This window comes from Ochotona curzoniae, unplaced genomic scaffold, assembly GCF_017591425.1.
Source record: "Ochotona curzoniae isolate NIBS_2020 unplaced genomic scaffold, NIBS_Ocur_1.0 scaffold_4506, whole genome shotgun sequence".
Taxonomy (NCBI): Eukaryota; Metazoa; Chordata; class Mammalia; order Lagomorpha; family Ochotonidae; genus Ochotona; species Ochotona curzoniae.
Genome location: NW_024467119.1, coordinates 67,479,513 through 67,498,036, shown reverse-complemented (window position 1 = coordinate 67,498,036; position 18,524 = coordinate 67,479,513). Strand labels below are relative to the sequence as shown.

The window sequence follows — 18,524 nt, the reverse complement described above, 5'->3', positions numbered from 1 at the left end:
CTGGGACTCGAGCTGGTGCCCATATAGAATGCCAGTAGTTCAGGCAGAGGCTTAGCTCACTATGTCACACCAGCCTGAGTTATATTTTCTTTAATAGAATTCTAAAGATTTATTTATTCTTACTGGAAAGGCACATATATAGAGAGGAAGAGAGGAAGACCTTTTGTCTGATGATTCACTTCTTATGTGACTGCAACAGCCAGAGTTGCACCAATTCAAAGCCAGGAGCCAGGAGCTTCCTCTGGGTCTCTCACGCAGGTGCAGGGTCCTAAGGCTTTGGGCCGCCCTCAACTGCTTTCCCAGGCCACAAGCAGGGAGCTGGGTGGGAAGCAGGGCCACTGGGATTAAAACCAGTGCCCATGTGGAATCCTGGCACGTGCAAGGGGAAGACTTTAGCCACTAGACTATAACGTTGGACCCATTCTTTAATAGAATTTTATTAATTGTGTGTTTTTTTCTTTTCCCATAGAACTGCTGGATCAGGCTTTAGCTTTTGCTAAACTGTGGAAATAGTGAAGGATGCTTAAACTGCTTAATATTCAAATTGTAAGTAACGTTTATTTTTGTTATTTTTATGTATATGTTTTAAAAACATTATGGGTACAGCCATTACTTTAATATGATAGAGAGTTTTTCAGTGGATATTTCCTTGTTAATATACAAAAACTTGTTCATTTTGTTTATGAGTTCAAAAGGTGACTAATATTGAGTCTGATTTAGTGAAACTTTTGTCTTTAATTTTTTAAAAAGTTTATAAAATTCATTTATTTTCATATCTGTGCATTGCCATGAATGAATTTTAATAGAAAAGCATGTTAGTGAAATGATTTATTATAATTATATGCTGTTTAAATTATGCTTAGTTTTTCTGCATTCCTTAATTTTGTTGTTATAAAAATCTTGTTAGCAATGCCTGCTTTCTCTGTATGGAAAACTTAATATGTACGAAATCCTATAAAAAGCAGCTTTTTAGGATTAATTTAATATGACATCTCTGTTGACATTCATCTATATGAGGGGAAAAAATCTTAATTAGTTTGCTAAGAGGCTTCTTGAGCAATTTATTATTGTCTGAACTAATTACAAAACAATGATTGAAGGATTAATAAAATAAGTTATCTCATCACTGCTATAAGAAGTTCATTCTTTTTAAAAAGATATTTGTTTACAAACAACGAGAATGCTGCAGTCCACTGGTTCACTCTGAATGCTTAGGATGACTGAGACTGGACGGGATGGAAGGCAGCAGCTGGGAACTCAGTCCTACAGTGGTTGTGGCGGCAGGAACCCAGTTACTACAGCCACCACTGCTGTTTCCTAATGTCTACTAAGGAAGCTGGAGCATTGGTCCCATGTACTCTGATGTTGGGCACAGATATTGTAACTGCTGTCTTAGCTTATGTTATGCAAACAAAGTGAGCCGAAGGGGAATGCAGTATTTACAAACCAATAAATCTTTTAGTTTGTAAGTAGGCAAGTTGTTTTAGAAGTTGTCTCAGTCTACATTTTATATTTAGTGCATAAAAAAATTCAAAACTTTGTTTTAAGAAATTTCAGGAATAAAACTACATTTTATAAAGGGAGAAGTTGTAATATTTTCTGCGTACAAGAAGTTGGTGAGAAGTTAGTTTTAAGAAATAGCATGCTCATTACTGCCCTCTTTTGACACAGGATTGTAGAAGCCTGTTGCCTTTTTCTTTCTTTTGTAAAACATTGTTAAAAATTATCAATTGCAAAAATAAGTTGTGCTTTATATTCTTCTTGTGTTTTTTTTATAACTTTAAAAATTCTTTCTCTTTAAAGGTTCTCTGTTTTATCATCTTTAGAAGACTGGCTATCTGGATAATGCACACCTATGAGACTGGCAGTCGTCTGTGAACATTTAATTGCATGGTAAAAAGCGTTTGAAGCTTCCTCAGGGAAGTAACAATGACATCAGCAGTGGTTGACAGAGGTTCTGTTGTGGAGCTTTCCAGCAATGGAGTAGATCAAGAGGTTAGGCATCCATTGTATCATTTATGTTTTGTTTGTAGAAATTGAAATGCATGAACTAATTCTGAAATTGATGGTAAACAGGCATTAATTTTGTAATGAATGAAATTATAAGGGCACATGTCATTGTATGTGCATATACTTACCACTTGGGTGGCTGCAGGAGGTAACTGCAGGAGTCACCTGGCTTGATGGAGTATGCACATGTTAGAGTGACCATAAAGTGAGGCAGAAAATGGAGAGAACACTGTAGGTTTTTAGAGATGAATTTAAACTCCTGGCAAGACCCATTGTCTTGGTTTATACAGTATAGATTTGTACTGTACCTAAATACCTAATTCATTGTATCCTAAGTTAGAAATTTGCATCTGTTCTGCTTGTCATCTTTATTTCTCTGCTATTCTGCTAAAGTTAGTATGGATACCTCAGAATTATTATTATCTTATATATATACACTCAGGAATTTGAATGGTTAGTGGATTTCAAGTGCTTTTTTGGGGGGCACTGAGGATAAAATATTTCAGAGGAGCTTAAGAAAAATTCAGAGAGAGATGGAAGATGTGATGAGGTTAATTTAATTAAGATCCATAGGGAAACTTTTTCTGAAGAGGTGACGTTTCAGCCTAGCTAAATGGAGTGAGGTATGGGGCTATAGAAGTGTTGGGAAAGAGAATTCCAGGAAATGAAAAGAACCACAAATATTGCAAAAATACTCTTAGAGTACAAAGAGAATATTGAGGATCGTGCTATTTGAAAGAGATTTTTGTCTTAATGAGCAACTTTGCAGAACTGTGGTTCTTGCATATAATAATGTGGGATGGCATAAAGAATTACTTCTTAAAATTTTAGAATTGGAATCCTAGAATCAGAAAAAAGGGAGATGTTTCAAAGGTGTGAGTGTGTTGGGGGGGGGAGGTGTGGTGATGCTGTGGTGTAATAGACCACGCCTCTACATGTGGCACCAGCATCCCAGATGGGTGCTAGTTTGTCCTGGCTGCTCCACTTGCAATACAGCTCTCTGCATATGGCCTGGGAAAGTAGAAGAGAATGGTTTAAGTCCTTGGATTCCTGTACCTATGTGAGATACCTTTTTCTTTGGCAAAAGCTCCTGGCTCTTGGTTTCAGATGAGCACAGCTCTGGCCATTGAGGCCATTTGGGGAGTGAACCAGCAGACAGATCTTTCTTTCTCTGTCTCTCATTTCTTAACTCTGCCTTTCAAATAAACTTAATTAAATATTGGGCCCGGTGCGGTGACCTAGTGGCTAAAGTCCTCACCTTGAATGCACTGGGATCCCATATGGGCACCAGTTCTAATCCCGGCAGCTCCACTTCCCATCCAGCTCCCTGCTTGTGGCCTGGGAAAGCAGTTGAAGATAGCTCAATGCTTTGTGACCCTGTACCCGTGTGGGAGACCTGGAGGAGATTCCTGGCTCCTGGCTCTGGATCGGCATAGCACCTGCATTTGTGCTCACTTGGGGAGTGAATCGTCGGACAGAAGATCTTCTTCTCTGTCTCTCCTCCTCTATGTATATCCGCCTTTCTAATACAATAAATAAATCTTTAAAAAATAAACAAATATACTTAATTAAATATTAAATAAATGCAATATAAAAAATGGTAGGCACCTGGGAGGTTATTATCATGATATTAGGGATTTTAAAATTATTTTTCCTAAATATGAAAATAATACAAAGTCAGAACTACTCTATTTCTGATATCACACAAAAGTAAACTAAAGTTTGTAAGTGAGAAGAGATAAAGTTATTGTGAAAAAAGTAATAAACAGGATGCACACTGTAGTGAAACAGGCTATGCTGTTGTCTATGACACCTACATCTCATGTGATTGGAGTCCCTGATGCTGTACTTCCAGTCCAACTCCCTGCTGATGCAAATGGGAAAACATAAGAAAATGGCCCAAGTGCTCATGCCCTGTACCTGGTTAGACGCAGATGAAATCTTTGTATTGGCCAATGCAGCCATTTGGGGAAGTGAGTCAAAGGATGAAAGAACTCTCTCTCCCCATCTCTAACTCTGCCTTTCAAATAAATCTATCTTTAAAAGAGTGATAAATATACAAATGCATCATATAGTTCAAGCGCATTATTAAATAGGATTTAGGCATATAGAAATATTTTAATATTAAGAAAACTATTGATGTAATTTATGAGTAGAGATAAGATTCTTGGTTAAATGGAATTTTGTGTATTAATTACTGATAAAATTTTAATACAAACATAGAAGTATATTTCCTTAACGTAAGAAATACATTATAAACCAACAACCTGTATGCTGTTCACTGGTGAAGTAATGGAACAATTCCTTTAAAACTGGAAAAAAGATAGGCATGCTCACTGCCATTATTATTCCTGAATATTTTCTGCAATAGCATGATAATGAAAAACTATAAACATAAGAGGTACCAAAATATTATAGGAACATAATATGTTCTGTATTTGATAGAACCAGTAGGAATCCACTGAAAACTCATTAGAACTAAGAATTCTTGGTAGTTTGGCCACAAAATCAACATAAACAATAATTAGCTTTTCTTTGTACTAACAGTGATATTTAGAGCAGATTATGAAAAATAAGGCCCCTGTCAGAAAAATATTAAAGAAAAAATTGGGGAATAATTGTAAAAGATATATGGGACCTGCCTGAATGAAATTAATTGATGAGACTGAAGCATTTGAAAGGAGACATTAATAAAGAAATAAACTTTATATAGATAAGAAGAGAGAAATCTTCCATTTGCTGGTTCAGTCACCAAATGGCTGTAGCAGCTGATCTTGGGTTAGACTAATGCCCAGGAGTTCAAAACACCACCCAGGCATGTCATGTGAACAGCAGGGGCCCAAGCATTTGGACCTTCATTTGTTATCTTCCCCTGACACCTTAGCAGAGAACTGGATGGACAGTGAAGTAGCTGGGATAAGAACTGGCACTCAAACCTCAGGCCAAACAGCTGCACCACAAAGCTGGCCCCAGAGATAAGACTTTGTGCCTGGACAAGAGAGATGGTAATGATCAGTATTGTGGAGATGAATCTATCATCACTCACCTAAATTGTTAAATTCCATCTCTATAAAATATCAGGGTAAATTTGGGAAATTAATCATATGAAGATAAAGATCATATGAAAAAGTTAAACCTTCTGTAAAAGCAAGAGCAATTTTTGAAAACAGATCTGTCAGAAACAGATTAATGCAAAAAAACTTCTAGATGAGTTTAAATTTATAAAAACACAATAAATATGAATTCTGCAGGGCATCTGCTTCTAGACAGAGATTCTAGTTCTACTTCAGGTTATGATTGAATAAGAGATCAATTACACTCTCAGCATAAACAATTGGGAAAAGGGGCAAATATGAAGCCACATTTTTGAAACATTAGACAACAACATAGGTAGGAATGTATTTCTTAAGAGAAAGCAAGATCATTTCTGTCACTGTACTAACTTATTGGATGGTGCCTGTTGCACAGTGTGAGGCAAAGAAATCTAAACAGAGCAAAACTGAGAAACAAAATTTGGGGCCTGGCACAATGGCCCAGGGGCTAAATCCTTGATGCCATGTACCAGGATCCCATATGGGCACTGGTTTGTGTCCCAGCTGCTGCACTTCCCAACCAGCTCCCTGCTTGTGGCTTGGGAAAGCAGTTGAGGATGGTCCCAACTCTTAGGACCCTGCACCTGTGTAGGAAACTGGGAAGAAACTCCTGGTTCCTGGCTTTGGATTGGCTAAGTTGTGATCATTGCATCCATTTGGGGAGTGAACCTGAAAAACAATACAAATCTCAAAAAAAAAAAGGGGGGGGTGATTTGGGTAGGCTGAAACAACTAGTTTGAGGGGTAGAGTATTCTAGAGAAACTGCCCAGCAAAAAAATACCAGAACTCAGCTTTGGGGTCCCCTGAACTAAGCTGTTTAGAATTTCTGTTTGTTTTGTTTTTTGTTTTTTAAGGGCTCAGTGCGGCAGCCTATTGGCTGAAATCCTCACCTTGCATGTGCTGGGATCACACAGGGGTATGGTTCATGTCCCCAGAGCTCCACTTCCCTTCCAGCTCCCTGCTTGTGGCCTGGGAAGGCAGTGGAAGATGGCCCAAAGCCTTGGGACCCTGCACCCACGTGGGGGACCTGGAAGAAGCTCCTGGCTCCTGGCTTTGAACTGGCTTGGCTCTGGACGTTTGGTCGCTTGGGGAGTGAATCAGCAGATGATAGATCTTTCTCTTTTTCTCTGTAAATCTGGTTTTCCAATAGGAAGAAATAAGTCTTAAAATTTTTTTTAAAAGCTGGTAAAACACCGGGATATCTGTATGCAAATACATGAATCAATGCCTTCTCACATAGTATGTAGTAGTTAAAAATTGATGATAGACAGATATAAAAGCTGAATATAAACATTTTTACATAGCCAGGTATGATGGCTCAAATGCTGAATCCTCATCTTACAAAGTGCCAGAGTCTGATACAGATACCAGTTTGTGTCCCAGATGCTTCACTTCTCATCCAGCTCCCTGCTTGTGGCCTGGGAAGGCAGTAGAGGATGGCCAAAGCTTTGGGATCCTGCCACCTGTGTGTGAGACTCAGAAGAAGCTCAGGCTCCTGACTTGGGATTGACTCAGTTCCGGCCATACAGCCTTCTGAGGAGTGAATCAATGGAGAGACCTTCCTCCCTGTCTCTTCTCCTCTCTGTATGTCTGCCTTTCAAAGAAAAATAAATAACTCCTTAAAAAATGTTCCGAGAGAGAATGGGAAAAAATATTCTCAACCTTGAAATAGGTGATGACTTTTTAGACTGAATGCAAAAGTACATGAACTGTAAAAAATTAGCTTCATTTAAATAAAGAACTTATGTTATTTAAAAATCTTATTATAATTAAAAGGAAAATTAAAGTTTGTGAGAGAATACTCATAACATGTGTACTATCAAAGTTCTTATTCTCAGCACAATAATAAGCTAGAAATAACCTATTATGATAGATAATAGATTGGAACAGAGAAGTGAATGATCCATAAACATAAAAGTGTTAGATATTTTCAGTGATCCGGGAACTGCAGATGGGAACTACAGAGATCCTCCCCCTCTTAGCACAAAGTGAGGATTTTGATGAAAAGTTATATCATGTGTTGGAAATGGTGTGGAGCAGCTGGAACTCTCCCACATTGATAGTGGGAGGGTAAAATAATATCATCACTTGGGAAAATAATTTGATGGTTTTGTATTAAAGTAAATGTCTACTATTTGATCTGCTAATTTGACTTGTAGGTAAATATGAAATGAAAGGAAGGGAAGAGGAAAAATATGGGTATTAGAGTGTAGAGCCATATGAAGATAGGTAAATGGATAAATGATTCGTGTATATTTATCAATAATAAAAAGATGAACTATTGATACATGTAGCACATAAGTAATAACCAGCATTAAAGAAGTTGGACAAACAGGATCATCAACTGTTGATTCCAATACAGAATTTCAGAAAAGGCAGGCCTGCAGAAATAGGAATCTGTAGGAATAGCCTGCTGCTTGCCTGGGCCTGTGTGTATATGTGCAAGGGTAGTGTTTACTGTTACATTCTGTAGTCACAGAAATGTGTTTCTTTGGTATTATGGTAGTTAACAGGGATGTGATATTTGTGCAGTTCATTCCTATAAACATATCTGTATAAGGTTGATCAAAAGTAAATAAGATTTAAGTTAGATATAATATTCTTAATACTTTTAACAGTTGGGTCTGGCGCGATAGCATAGCGGTTAAAGTCCTTGCCTTGAACATGCTGGGGTCCTATATGGGTGCCGGTTCTAATCCCAGCAGCTCCACTTCACATCCAGCTCCCTGCCTGTGGACTGGGAATGCAGTCGAGGACGGCCCAAAGCCTTGGGACCCTGCACCCGCATGAGAGACCTGAAAGAGCTTCTGGCTCCTGGCTTCAGATTGGCACAGCTCCAGCTGTTGTGCTCACTTGGGAGTGAACCATCAGACAGAAGATCTTCCTCTGTCTGCCCTCCTCTCTGTGTATCTGTCTTTGCAGTAAAAATAAATAAATCTTAAAAAAAAAGACACTTGTAACAGTTGAGCCAGATTGTCTTTCAAGTTTGAGATTATGCAGATGGTATTTTGTCGTTGCCCAGCAGCAACACTAAAATAATGAGGCACGCTCATGAGGGTCCGGGAAAAGCCGGAACCGCAACCCGACCCCTCACTGCCAAAAGCGGCTGTGTTTAAGTATTTCAGTACATAATTTATTAATGTACTGCCTTAATTTATTAATTGATGCTGAATGGTCTCATTAGATGGACAAATGTTAATTTATTCAGTTATTTTCTGATGTCTTTTTTCTTTTTTGGGCAATATGATCGTCCTAGTTAGCTACTCATCTTAAAACTGGCTTAACATACCAAGCACTGTTTTTAGTTTGGTGATATTTACTTGGAATGTCTTCTAGGGGAGGTGGAGATTAGCTCCTCCCAAACCTGCTGTAACCTTGTGTTTCATGTTTTCTTTATTTTTTTCCCCTTAAGATAGATAGGTTTAATGTATGTATGTATGTATGTATGTATGTATGTGTTTGAAGTCAGGGTTGCAGAGTGAAAGGAGACAGATCTTCCATCTGCTGATTTCCTCTCCAGCTGTGACGTCAGCAGCCAGGAGCTTCACTTCATTTGAATTTCCCACGTGTTTGCAGGGACCCAAGTAATGGGGCTTGGGCCATCTTCAGCTGCTTTCCCAGGCTCATTAGCAGAGAGCTGGATCAGAAGTAGAATTGGCTAGGACTTGAACTGGCAGGTGCTGGCTTTACCTGTTAAGTCACAAGGTTGACAACTGTGTTCAGCTTTAGTAAGGCTTTTTGAAGGTGATGTGAACCTGACGATAAGAGCAAAAATGTGAAACAAATGTATGTGTTTTTGAATCTCATTTATTTTTATATCTAAGCTACCGTGTAAGGATTGCAGTACTACTACTCTCAGAATTTTGCTTGTGTTTGGAAACTTCTAATCCCTGGTGAGCAGTAGCTGAGTGTATATTAAAGCACCCTTTTAGGGAAACATCATAGTACCACACCTCTCATGATCACTGTTAGGATTTATAATAGGGTTCCCAGATAAAATATAAGATATCAAATTCTATTTGAGTTAGAGATAAACAAAAACTTTTCTACTTTAAGTATGTCTAAAATATTGCATGAAAAACTTTATTATTCATGGCTTATCTGAAATTGAAATGTAAGTGAGTATCCTGCAGTTTGGACTTGTTGAGTCTGGCAAACATAGTTTAGGTGGGTTATGCCAAGACTCACTGAATCTAGGATTTGTTCACTTAAACTGCTGCACATTTTGATGATTTGAACAAAATATTCTGAGCAAACTAATCCAGTGGATATGTTACTTTTTCCTATTTCTGAAAACAAACTCTTGATGCCATTTTCCCTTTCTCCAGTAAAAATAGCTAACTATACAATAGAAAGCAATAGTTATCTGCATATTTACATATAATAGCCTCTGTATAATTGACCAAGAAAAAGCTCTTGAAGTTATTAGCCCATAGACTAGTAAATATTGAGTCTATAAAACTTGTTAATATTGGGAGTAGCATGATGGCTCAATTGAGGCTAATCCTCTGCAGACAAATGTAGGGATCCCATATGGGTCCTGCTTTGTGTCCTGGCTGTCCCACTTCCCCTTCATCTCTGGGAAGACAGTGGAGGATGGTTCAAAGCCTTTGGATACTGGACCCTTGTGGGAGACCCAGAAGAAGCTTCAGGCTCTCAGCTTTAATCAGCTCAGTTTTGACTTTTGCAGCCATTTTAGGGGATGAACCAGCAGATGGAAGATGTTTCTCTTTCTCTCTTCTCTGTAAATCTGCCTTTCCAAAATCTTTAAAGATTTGTTTATTTTTACTGGAAAGTGAGCTATACATGGAGGCACAAATATATATGTATTCCTCTCTCTTTGTGTCTCTATGTATATCTTTTTTTCAAAAAGTATTTTTTATTGGGGATATAGTCAAATTAATTTAGTGATTATCCTAATGGTCTCATTTTACCTTGATCATCTGTGAAGACTGTTTGCAAATAAGGCCACATTCAAAGGACAGTTTACCTGGCCAGAATACAGCTCAACCTATAACTGATGGGTTGGAAGTTACGTTTTGGTTTAGTCTGTTAAACTTTGATTTTAAACATATGGGAGTCATTAAAAATTTACTGTGCAAAGTAACACAAATAGATTTGATTATAGTGTAAAAAGATCCCTCCAAGTTGGGACAAATAATAGATTTAAGGATTGTTATTATTGTTGCAATATAAAAATAGCCATTACTGCTTGAGTATTTTGTGCTACCCACTGTGCTACTTTGTGCATAATCAATTTCAGTATCCTTACCAGGTATGAAAGTTATTGTAAACTCTTTCAAATAGGGAGACTGACGTTTAACGAAGATGGCAGAGCAAGGGGGCCAGGGAGAGTCACTGATATTCATGTTGAACTTCATGTGTTGGCTGAATTCCTATAATGACATTGGGTACTTTAAAATTTGGTTCTGGAACTGAGGAGATGGGTCAGAGTAGAGCACACATGCTGAGCAATCATAAGCACCAAGATGCTACTTAAAATCGTTAAGGTGTGTGCTTGCCAGAGAAGGTGGTGTGCAGTAAAAAGAAGGGAGATGCCGGAAAGACTAAGTTGCCCAAATTTCAGTCATTGGAGAGAAGAGAGTTGGAAGACGCTTACAAGTGGTGTGGTGGGCCAAGCTGGAAAAAGAATTTTATTTTGAAAAATTTCAGAGGGAGAAAGAGAAAACAAAAAAAGCTGTCTTGTCTACTGATTCATTCCCCAAATGCCCACAATAGAGGGTGGTGGTTCTCTTATGTGGATGGCAGGATCACAGTTTGTTGAGCCATCACTGCTGGTACCCTCCCTCCCCGGGTTTGCCTTAGTAGGATGCTGGGTCAGTTATCAAGTCCAGATATTCCTATGGCCCATGAGCATCTTATCTTTTCTTTTCTTTCTTTTCTTCTCTTCTCTTCTCTTCTCTTCTCTTCTCTTCTCTTCTCTTCTCTTCTCTTCTCTTCTCTTCTCTTCTCTTCTCTTCTTCTCTTCTCTTCTCTTCTCTTCTCTTCTCTTCTCTTCTCTTCTCTTCTCCTTCCCTCCCTCCCTCCCTTCCTTTCTTCTTGAAGATTAATTTATTTTTATTATAAAGCTAGCTAGAGATCTACAGAGAGAAGGAGAGACAGAGAGAAAGATTTTTCATCCACTGGTTCACTCTCCAAATGTCTGCAACAGTTGCAGCTAAGCTGATCCAAAGCCAGGAGCCAGGAATTTCTTCCACATCTCTCATGTGGGTCCAGGGTCCTGAGGCTTTGTGCAATCCTCCACTACTTTCCCAGGCCACAAAGAGTGAAGTGAAAGGGAAGTGGAGTAGCCAGGCCAGGAACTGGCAGTAATATTGGATGCTGGCACTTGCATGTGAAGGATTAGCTAATTGAGCCACTGTGCCAATCCTAGCACATGAGCATCTTGATCACAATGAAAAGTGAAACAGAATTTGGGCCATTACTGTCACTTTGAGAGGTATATGCAAATGGTTCGGGGGATTAGATAGCAATATTTCTAAACAATGTATGACTTTGGACAAATGAATAGTGTACCAAATTGAAGCTAACTAAATTGGGAGAGGATGGTTGTATAATTTCTGTTTCTAAGCTGTTGGTGTTTTCCTCTTAACGTTCTGGAATAAATCAGCAGAATGCTTTCTTGGGAGGCGAGGTGAATGTTCTCGGTTGATCCAGGCAGCAGTGCACAGTGGAGTGACTAAAGGGGATACAGTCTGGAACAGGCTTGCCTGAGCATTCTGTCCTGGGCTTATCTTGGTAGTGACAACTCGTGCTGTGTCGGGAAGCACACTGCCCAAATCTGAATTGGTTGCCCTTTAAATCTGATATGCAGCTGGGTTCTTGGAATTTCTATTCACAGTTTTCCTAAAAATTCCTATTGGATCTTTCACTGGCTTTCCCAAATTCTGTTTTCTGTCATTTTCAAAAAAAGTTTACTCTGTTTTTGAGGGTGGAGGGAGGGGAGTTTTGTGGGATACATCTTGTATTTGTTTGAGAGAGGAAAGATGGGAGGAAAATATTTTGAGATAGTTTATTTCTGAGAAAATATCTTTACTTTCATGAGATGATTTGACCGGGAGAGGATTCTGAAATGGAAATATTTTCCCCTCATAGATCTGAAGAAATTGCTCCATTGTTATCTTTCTTCCAGTAGGACTAGAGAAGGCTGAAGTCTGTGTCCTGGATCTTTGTGTATAACCTGTGTTTTCTTTCTAGAAGCTTGTAGAAACTTCTTTTTGTTCTCAGCATTATGAGAATTCCCAGTGATATGCTAAGTATAGGTGTCCCTTGATTCTTGTGGACTAGACACCTGGCTGGTTCTTTCAAGTGAGCAATTAGTTCATAACTGTCAACAATGAGGAATTTTCATTATTTGGTTCTATGATTTTTTTCCATTTGTTATATTCTGCCCCCCCCCCCTTTTTTTTTCTATTTTCTTTTTCTGGAGCTCTTGTTATTCAAATGCTGTATGATCACCTGGACTGGTGCTGTAATGTTATTGTCTTTTCTCACGTGTTTTCCTTTGCTTTTCTCCCTCTGGAGAGTGCTTCCATGTTTTTTTCTTTTTTTCTTTCAAGCCTCTTATTTTTTCATTTCAGTCACCATGTTTCTAATTTTCAAGAACTTTGTATTTTATCATTTTCAGTTCTCTACTAAATAATATTCTTATTTTCTGGCTATAAACTTTTAACTCTGAGGAATATAAACAGAATATGTATGTGTATATTTGTTTTTATGTATGTATATATTTATTTTCTGTGACTGAGGTTTTTCCTTGGATGTTACATAATGTTGAACTGTCTGCCTATGATTAAGAGTGGAAGACTAAAATGCTGATTAGAAATTCTGTCTTTAATCTGAAAAAAATAAATCCTGTTTTTGGTACATATGAGCTTAGTAAATGTGCCTGTTCTACCTCAAAGATTCTCTTGTTTTTCCCTCTCCAGAAAGTAACTCGAGGCTTCTGCCTAGGTGGAGGAGAACTGGTGGCCTAGCATTGGAAAGGAAGGGGCGGGTCTGGGAGTGAAAGTGCTCTCCACACAGCTTGCCCGGACCTTTTCTTGTTCTAACCCCTTACCAACTGCTACTTCTCCATTTCCAGAAGTAATTGGTATTGTTTTCTGTGGCTTCTCCACCATTTATTGCATTGTTTCTCAGCTTTTATTTTATTTATTTAAATTTTTTTTTTAACTGCAAGGCTGTGATTTGGTTTTCCTAGATCTGTTAAACCACTTATCCATTCACTTTCAAATCTTCCAAGATTTTCTTGCTTTTACTCCTTGTTTGGCACCCTCATCTCTGTGTGAGTTTAGGCATAAAATAAAATATTTTACTGTTGTTTTAGTGTGCTTTTGTAAGACATTGTAATTATACACATAAATGTTTAATGTGCCATCTTAAGCCCAAATAAGTTAACATGTTTTATCTTTCAGTCTTTTGAGACTTGGAAAGATTATGAAGTTAGCCTTCTCCATCTCTTGTTTTGACTTTTACCGTCATATTATGATACATGAAACTCATTATGTGGAATTGCTTGAGACTGTATGAACTCAAGGATTTATAAGTGCATCCAGAATTTGTTAATAAAGAGGTTGATTCTTGTTTAAATTTGCTCTTGTAGGAAAGTGAAAAGGTTTCTGAATATCCAGCAGTGATTGTGGAGCCAGTTCCAAGTGCCAGAGTAGAGCAGGGCTATGCAGCCCAGGTTCTGGTTTATGATGATGAGACTTATATGATGCAAGATGTGGCAGAAGAACAAGAAGTTGAGACCGAGAATGTGGAAACAGGTAGACATCTAATAAAATATTTGTTATTTGTAATTTTCTCATTTTTTAAGTTTCCAACATTACTATTGCCAGATGAATGATATACTGAAGAACTTTTTCATGTTATTTAGTATAGCTTGGAAACCAATGAAACCTGTCTGGTTAACGGAGTCTATGTAATTTTTATTATTTCAGGTATGAGAGAGTCTCGTATACTATGGACCCCATTGTCAAAATTATGACTTTATAATGATAGCTGTTATCAAGTAATGATAGAATTTAGTAGACTAATACATGAGATTAATTTAAAAAAATTCAGATACAGGCTGATATTTGGCACAGTGGTTAGAACACTGGTTTGGATGCCCATGTTCCATGTCAGAGTGCCTCTCTTTGAGATCTTGCTTCACTCTCAGTTCCAGTTTCCTGCAGGAGTGTACCCTGGGAGACAGCAGCTAGTGAGTCAGATGCGCGGATCTCTGCTGCTCACATGGAGACCTGGGTTGAGTCCTCAGATCTCAAACTTCTTTAAGGGGACAGAAATTTCTTACCTGTCTCCCTGCCTCTCAAGTGAAATGAAATGAAAAAAAATATATATATATATAAATATAATATAAATGAATAAATACAGCATTCTCATTCTATAATTGATTAAGAGTTTCTTTGAGTCAGTCTTGTGGAGCAGTGTCGTCTTTTTCCTTAGATGGAAAGCATCTTGGTAGAGTTCTATTAGATTCCTCCTTTATTCCCCCACTTTATTTTGTCTTTAGAAGCCTTGGTATTTCAGTCTGTATGTGGTGAGATATTCATGTGTCTTATTGTTGGTTATTGTATAGAATTCTTTTTTTAAGATTTATTTATTTTTTATTGCAAAGTCAGATATACAGAGAGGAGAAGAGACAGAGAGGAAGCTCTTCCATCCGATGGTTCACTCCCCAAGTGACTGCAATGGCCCATGCTGTGCCCATCTGAAGCCAGGAGCCAGAAACTTCTTCCAGGTCTCCTGTGTGGGTGCTGGCTCCCAAGGCTTTGGGTCATCCCTGACTGCTTTCCCAGGCCACAAGCAGGGAGCTTCATGGGAAGTGGAGCTGCCGGGATTAGAATCAGTGCCCATAAGGGATCCTGGCGTGTTCAAGGTGAAGAGTTTAGCCACTAACTAGGCCACAGCACCAGGCCTGATTATCATATAGAATTCTTGGAGAATTTTTTTTCCTTTTTGCTGTTGACCATAAAGAAAATAGGAGGATTTACCAAGACAATCATAATGACCATTATATAATAACAAACATAAAAAATTGTCTGTAGCTGTTAGTGAAGAAAAAGAATCCTTTGTGTGGTTTACATTCCTAGTGAAACTTCTTAAATATTCAGATAACTTTCTATAAATGTGACAAACTCTCATGATTAAAAAATTTTGAGTATTAGATGTCTTCCTGTTCAGTGGGACTATTAGTGTCTCCCAGCTTCAAGTTATTCAAGTTTTGTTTATATGAATTTTTAAAAGAGGCATTTATTTGTATTGGAAAGGGTTACAGAGTTACACAGAGAAGGAGAAACAAAGAGAGAGATCTTCTATCTGCTAATTTATTCCCCAAGTGGTTCCAATGGCTGTACCTGGGTGAATCTGAAGCTGAGAGCCAGGAGCTTCTTCCAGGTCTCCCACAAGGGTGTAGGGGCACAAGGACTTGAGCCATTCTTGGCTATTTTCCTAGGCCATAAGCAGGGAACTGTATCAGAAATGGGGGAGCCAGGAAATGGACTGGTGCCCATTTGGGATGCTGCTGCTTCATGTAAAGGCTTAACCTACATACCAACAGCACCAGTCCCTGTTTGGATTTTTAAACAGAGGGGTTGGAAGTTCCCTTGTTTTTCAGAGTAATGATGACTTTGTTAGCAAACCTCAAGGGATATGGTAATTAATTCGTTTTATCAAGACAGATTGTCAAAATGTTATATGGGCTTCATGACTGTAATCTGGAGTAGAGTCATTTACAGTACATAGTACCTGAATATTTAAAGGTAAATAGCAAAGTAATGAGCTCCCATCTGCAGGTTCACTCCGGAGCTACATAGACTTCATGACTGTAGAGTTCTACCTGCCTAGCAGCAGATAATACAGGCCTTTTAAAAGAGTAAGTTATGTAAGAGCCAGAGGAATCCTCTCTGCTGCTTCACTCCCCAGATGTCTTTAAGGGTCTAGGGCTGGAAAGCCAAGAATTCAGTCCAGGTCTTCTTTGTGGGTGGCAGGAACCCAGTGTCTGAGCCATTACTGTTGTCTCCCGGGTTCTGTGTTAGCAGAAAGCTGCAGTCAGGAGCCAAGGGGACGTTAGACCAGGCATTCTGACATGGGACATGGGTGCTCTCATCGATGGTATCCCAACTGCTAAGCTAAATGCATGTTTTATCCTGAAGCTAGAAAAGTATAGTGGTAAAGATGAATTTCCTTATAATGGATAGAGCCGTTGACAATATGAAGTAGTATGGTATTTTGGAGCATATAGGAGTATAGCAGTTGGTTTTCACTCTTGGGAACACAACTAGAAAAGAATAGTAAAAGTACAGAAAAAAATGATCATAACTTAAATTGAAAAATTGAAAAATGTAGAACTTGTTTGAAACTTTAGGATAATGTTGTGATGAAAAAATATAAGGAACATTATGATTTTGGGTAGCACCTTAGACATTTTTTTTAAAAATGAAAACTATGGAACCAAATTTGCATAGAAATGTAAACTAAGATGCTTATCACATTAAAAACTAGAGCATATTGGCTAAATCTTATTCACTGTATAATTGATGAGATGTTTCATTAATTTAAATTAATTCAGGTAAACAAATTCTGGATAGAAAATGAATGTAATTCATTTGAGGGATTTCATTCTAAAACTGCTTGAATTTGAGGGTGATGGTAATCTATTTTCAGGACAGAAATTTGAGTGATTATGATACTGCAAAAGGAAATAAGGAATTGCCAGGTAAAAGACTGGTTCACTTTTGTAATTATTTTTATCATTGGGTTTTAAATATTTGATAATATTTTTTAGGATTATTTTTCTTCAATGTTGAAAGAAAATGTTAAAAGCCACTTAAGTTATTCTAAAATGTTATGAAAGTATCTTGGAAATTCATCTTACATAAACCACTTATCTTATTTAAAAATGTAAAAGTACCTCAGAAATATATATCCCATTCTTGCTTATAGAGTTTCATGTAACTTTATAAGGTTTATTGATACTCATAATTAGTTTTAAAGTTAGTTCACCTCAGCATATTTTTATTTATAGTTAAATAAACAAGTACATTTTAAAGTTATGATCTGAATACATTTTAATTCTCTGATGCCCGGGGTTTATGCAGATAAATAAACGTTATCATTCATCTGAATCCATGTTTCTTTCTAGGTAGTGGGTTAGAACCATGTTTATTTTTGTGACGGTGTGAATTTACAACTCAAGTTCTAGATATGTGTAGTAGTTGGAGAAGCTGATTGAGAAGAAAAGGAAAGGGTATTTGTAAGATGGCAGTTTCTATTTGGCTAATTTAGTGAATTGAGATCCATATAGAATAGTAATTGCTTGTGTGCAGTTAGGAAACAATTACTAGAATGCTTCCATACTATAGATTATGTCCATCTAAAAAGTGTTCATAGCTGTATTCAGTAACCAGTTATGTCAGTTCTGTGTATGTTCACATTTTTTTCTTTGGCTTTTTCTGAATACCCATTTGTGTATGTACACACTGAAAACAGCATTCCCATTTTCATTGAAGTAGCAGAACTGAAATCATAGAATGATTTGCATCTAGCCATGTTAATTATTTAAATTTTTATTACTTATTTGTTTGAAAGGCAGAGAGACAGAGTGGGTTCTCCTGTCCTGGTTCACTCCCTAAAACCCAGGTTTACTACAGCCCAGCGTGGGCCAGGATGGAAGCCAGGAGCCTGGAGCTTCTTCCAGGTCTCTTACATGGGTGCAGGGTCCCAAGGCTTTTTTGGGCCGTCCTCTGCTGCTTTCCTAGGTCACAGGCAGGGAGCTGGGTGGGAAGTGGGGCAGCCAGGATTAGAACCGACACCTGTGTGGGATCACAGCACATGCAAGGCAAGAACTTCAGCTAATAGGCTACTGTACTGGACCCAGTTAACCAAAGTCTTAATTGCTGGACCAAATGCCTGCCTGCATTTTGTTATAAAATTATTTCTCATTTCCATGGTAGTACACATAAGCTATCTTGCTTCATCTTTTTACAAAGTCTGCATTTCTCTTATAGACCTTCTGTGTGATATTGATATAATATACTTTGAAACTTCAAAAATGGCATATTCATTTAAAACTATAATAAGCTGCTTGTAATGATAACTTGAGTATAGTGAGTATTAAGAACTTGTAAGGCATAGTAATAAAATATGGACAAAGGATGACCTTGACTCTGGTGGGGCTGAAGTATCTTCCTCTGTCATTGTAGACTGCATCAGTTCTGGGGCTCTGCATCTATTCACGTCTGATAGACTGATGTGAATCAAGAACAAATTTCTTAGATTCTTTGTAGATTTTGAAATATAATTTTTATATTTACTTTTTAAAAACGTTGTGACTACACCAGGAGGCTTCAAAAACTTAATAGAAAATTTTCATTGTTTTTGAAATTCAGTTTTCAT

General features: G+C 37.8%; 1 protein-coding gene across 10 annotated transcripts in view; it reads left to right on the top strand.

The window, feature by feature from the left end:
• Window positions 1-18,524, top strand: part of ELF2 (E74 like ETS transcription factor 2) — a 107,579-nt gene that overhangs the window by 27,233 nt on the left and 61,822 nt on the right. For 3 of the 10 annotated variants that reach the window (XM_040967217.1, XM_040967215.1, XM_040967214.1), the window contains exons 3-5: window positions 470-546; window positions 1,804-1,995; window positions 13,726-13,891. In XM_040967217.1, the coding sequence (XP_040823151.1) occupies window positions 1,930-1,995; window positions 13,726-13,891 (232 nt within the window). In that variant the 5' untranslated portion in view covers window positions 470-546; window positions 1,804-1,929. Of the gene's footprint in view, window positions 1-469; window positions 547-1,803; window positions 1,996-13,725; window positions 13,892-16,793; window positions 16,846-18,524 lie in introns of those variants that run through there. The other 7 variants (XM_040967218.1, XM_040967216.1, XM_040967226.1 and 4 more) reach the window with 7 other exon arrangements.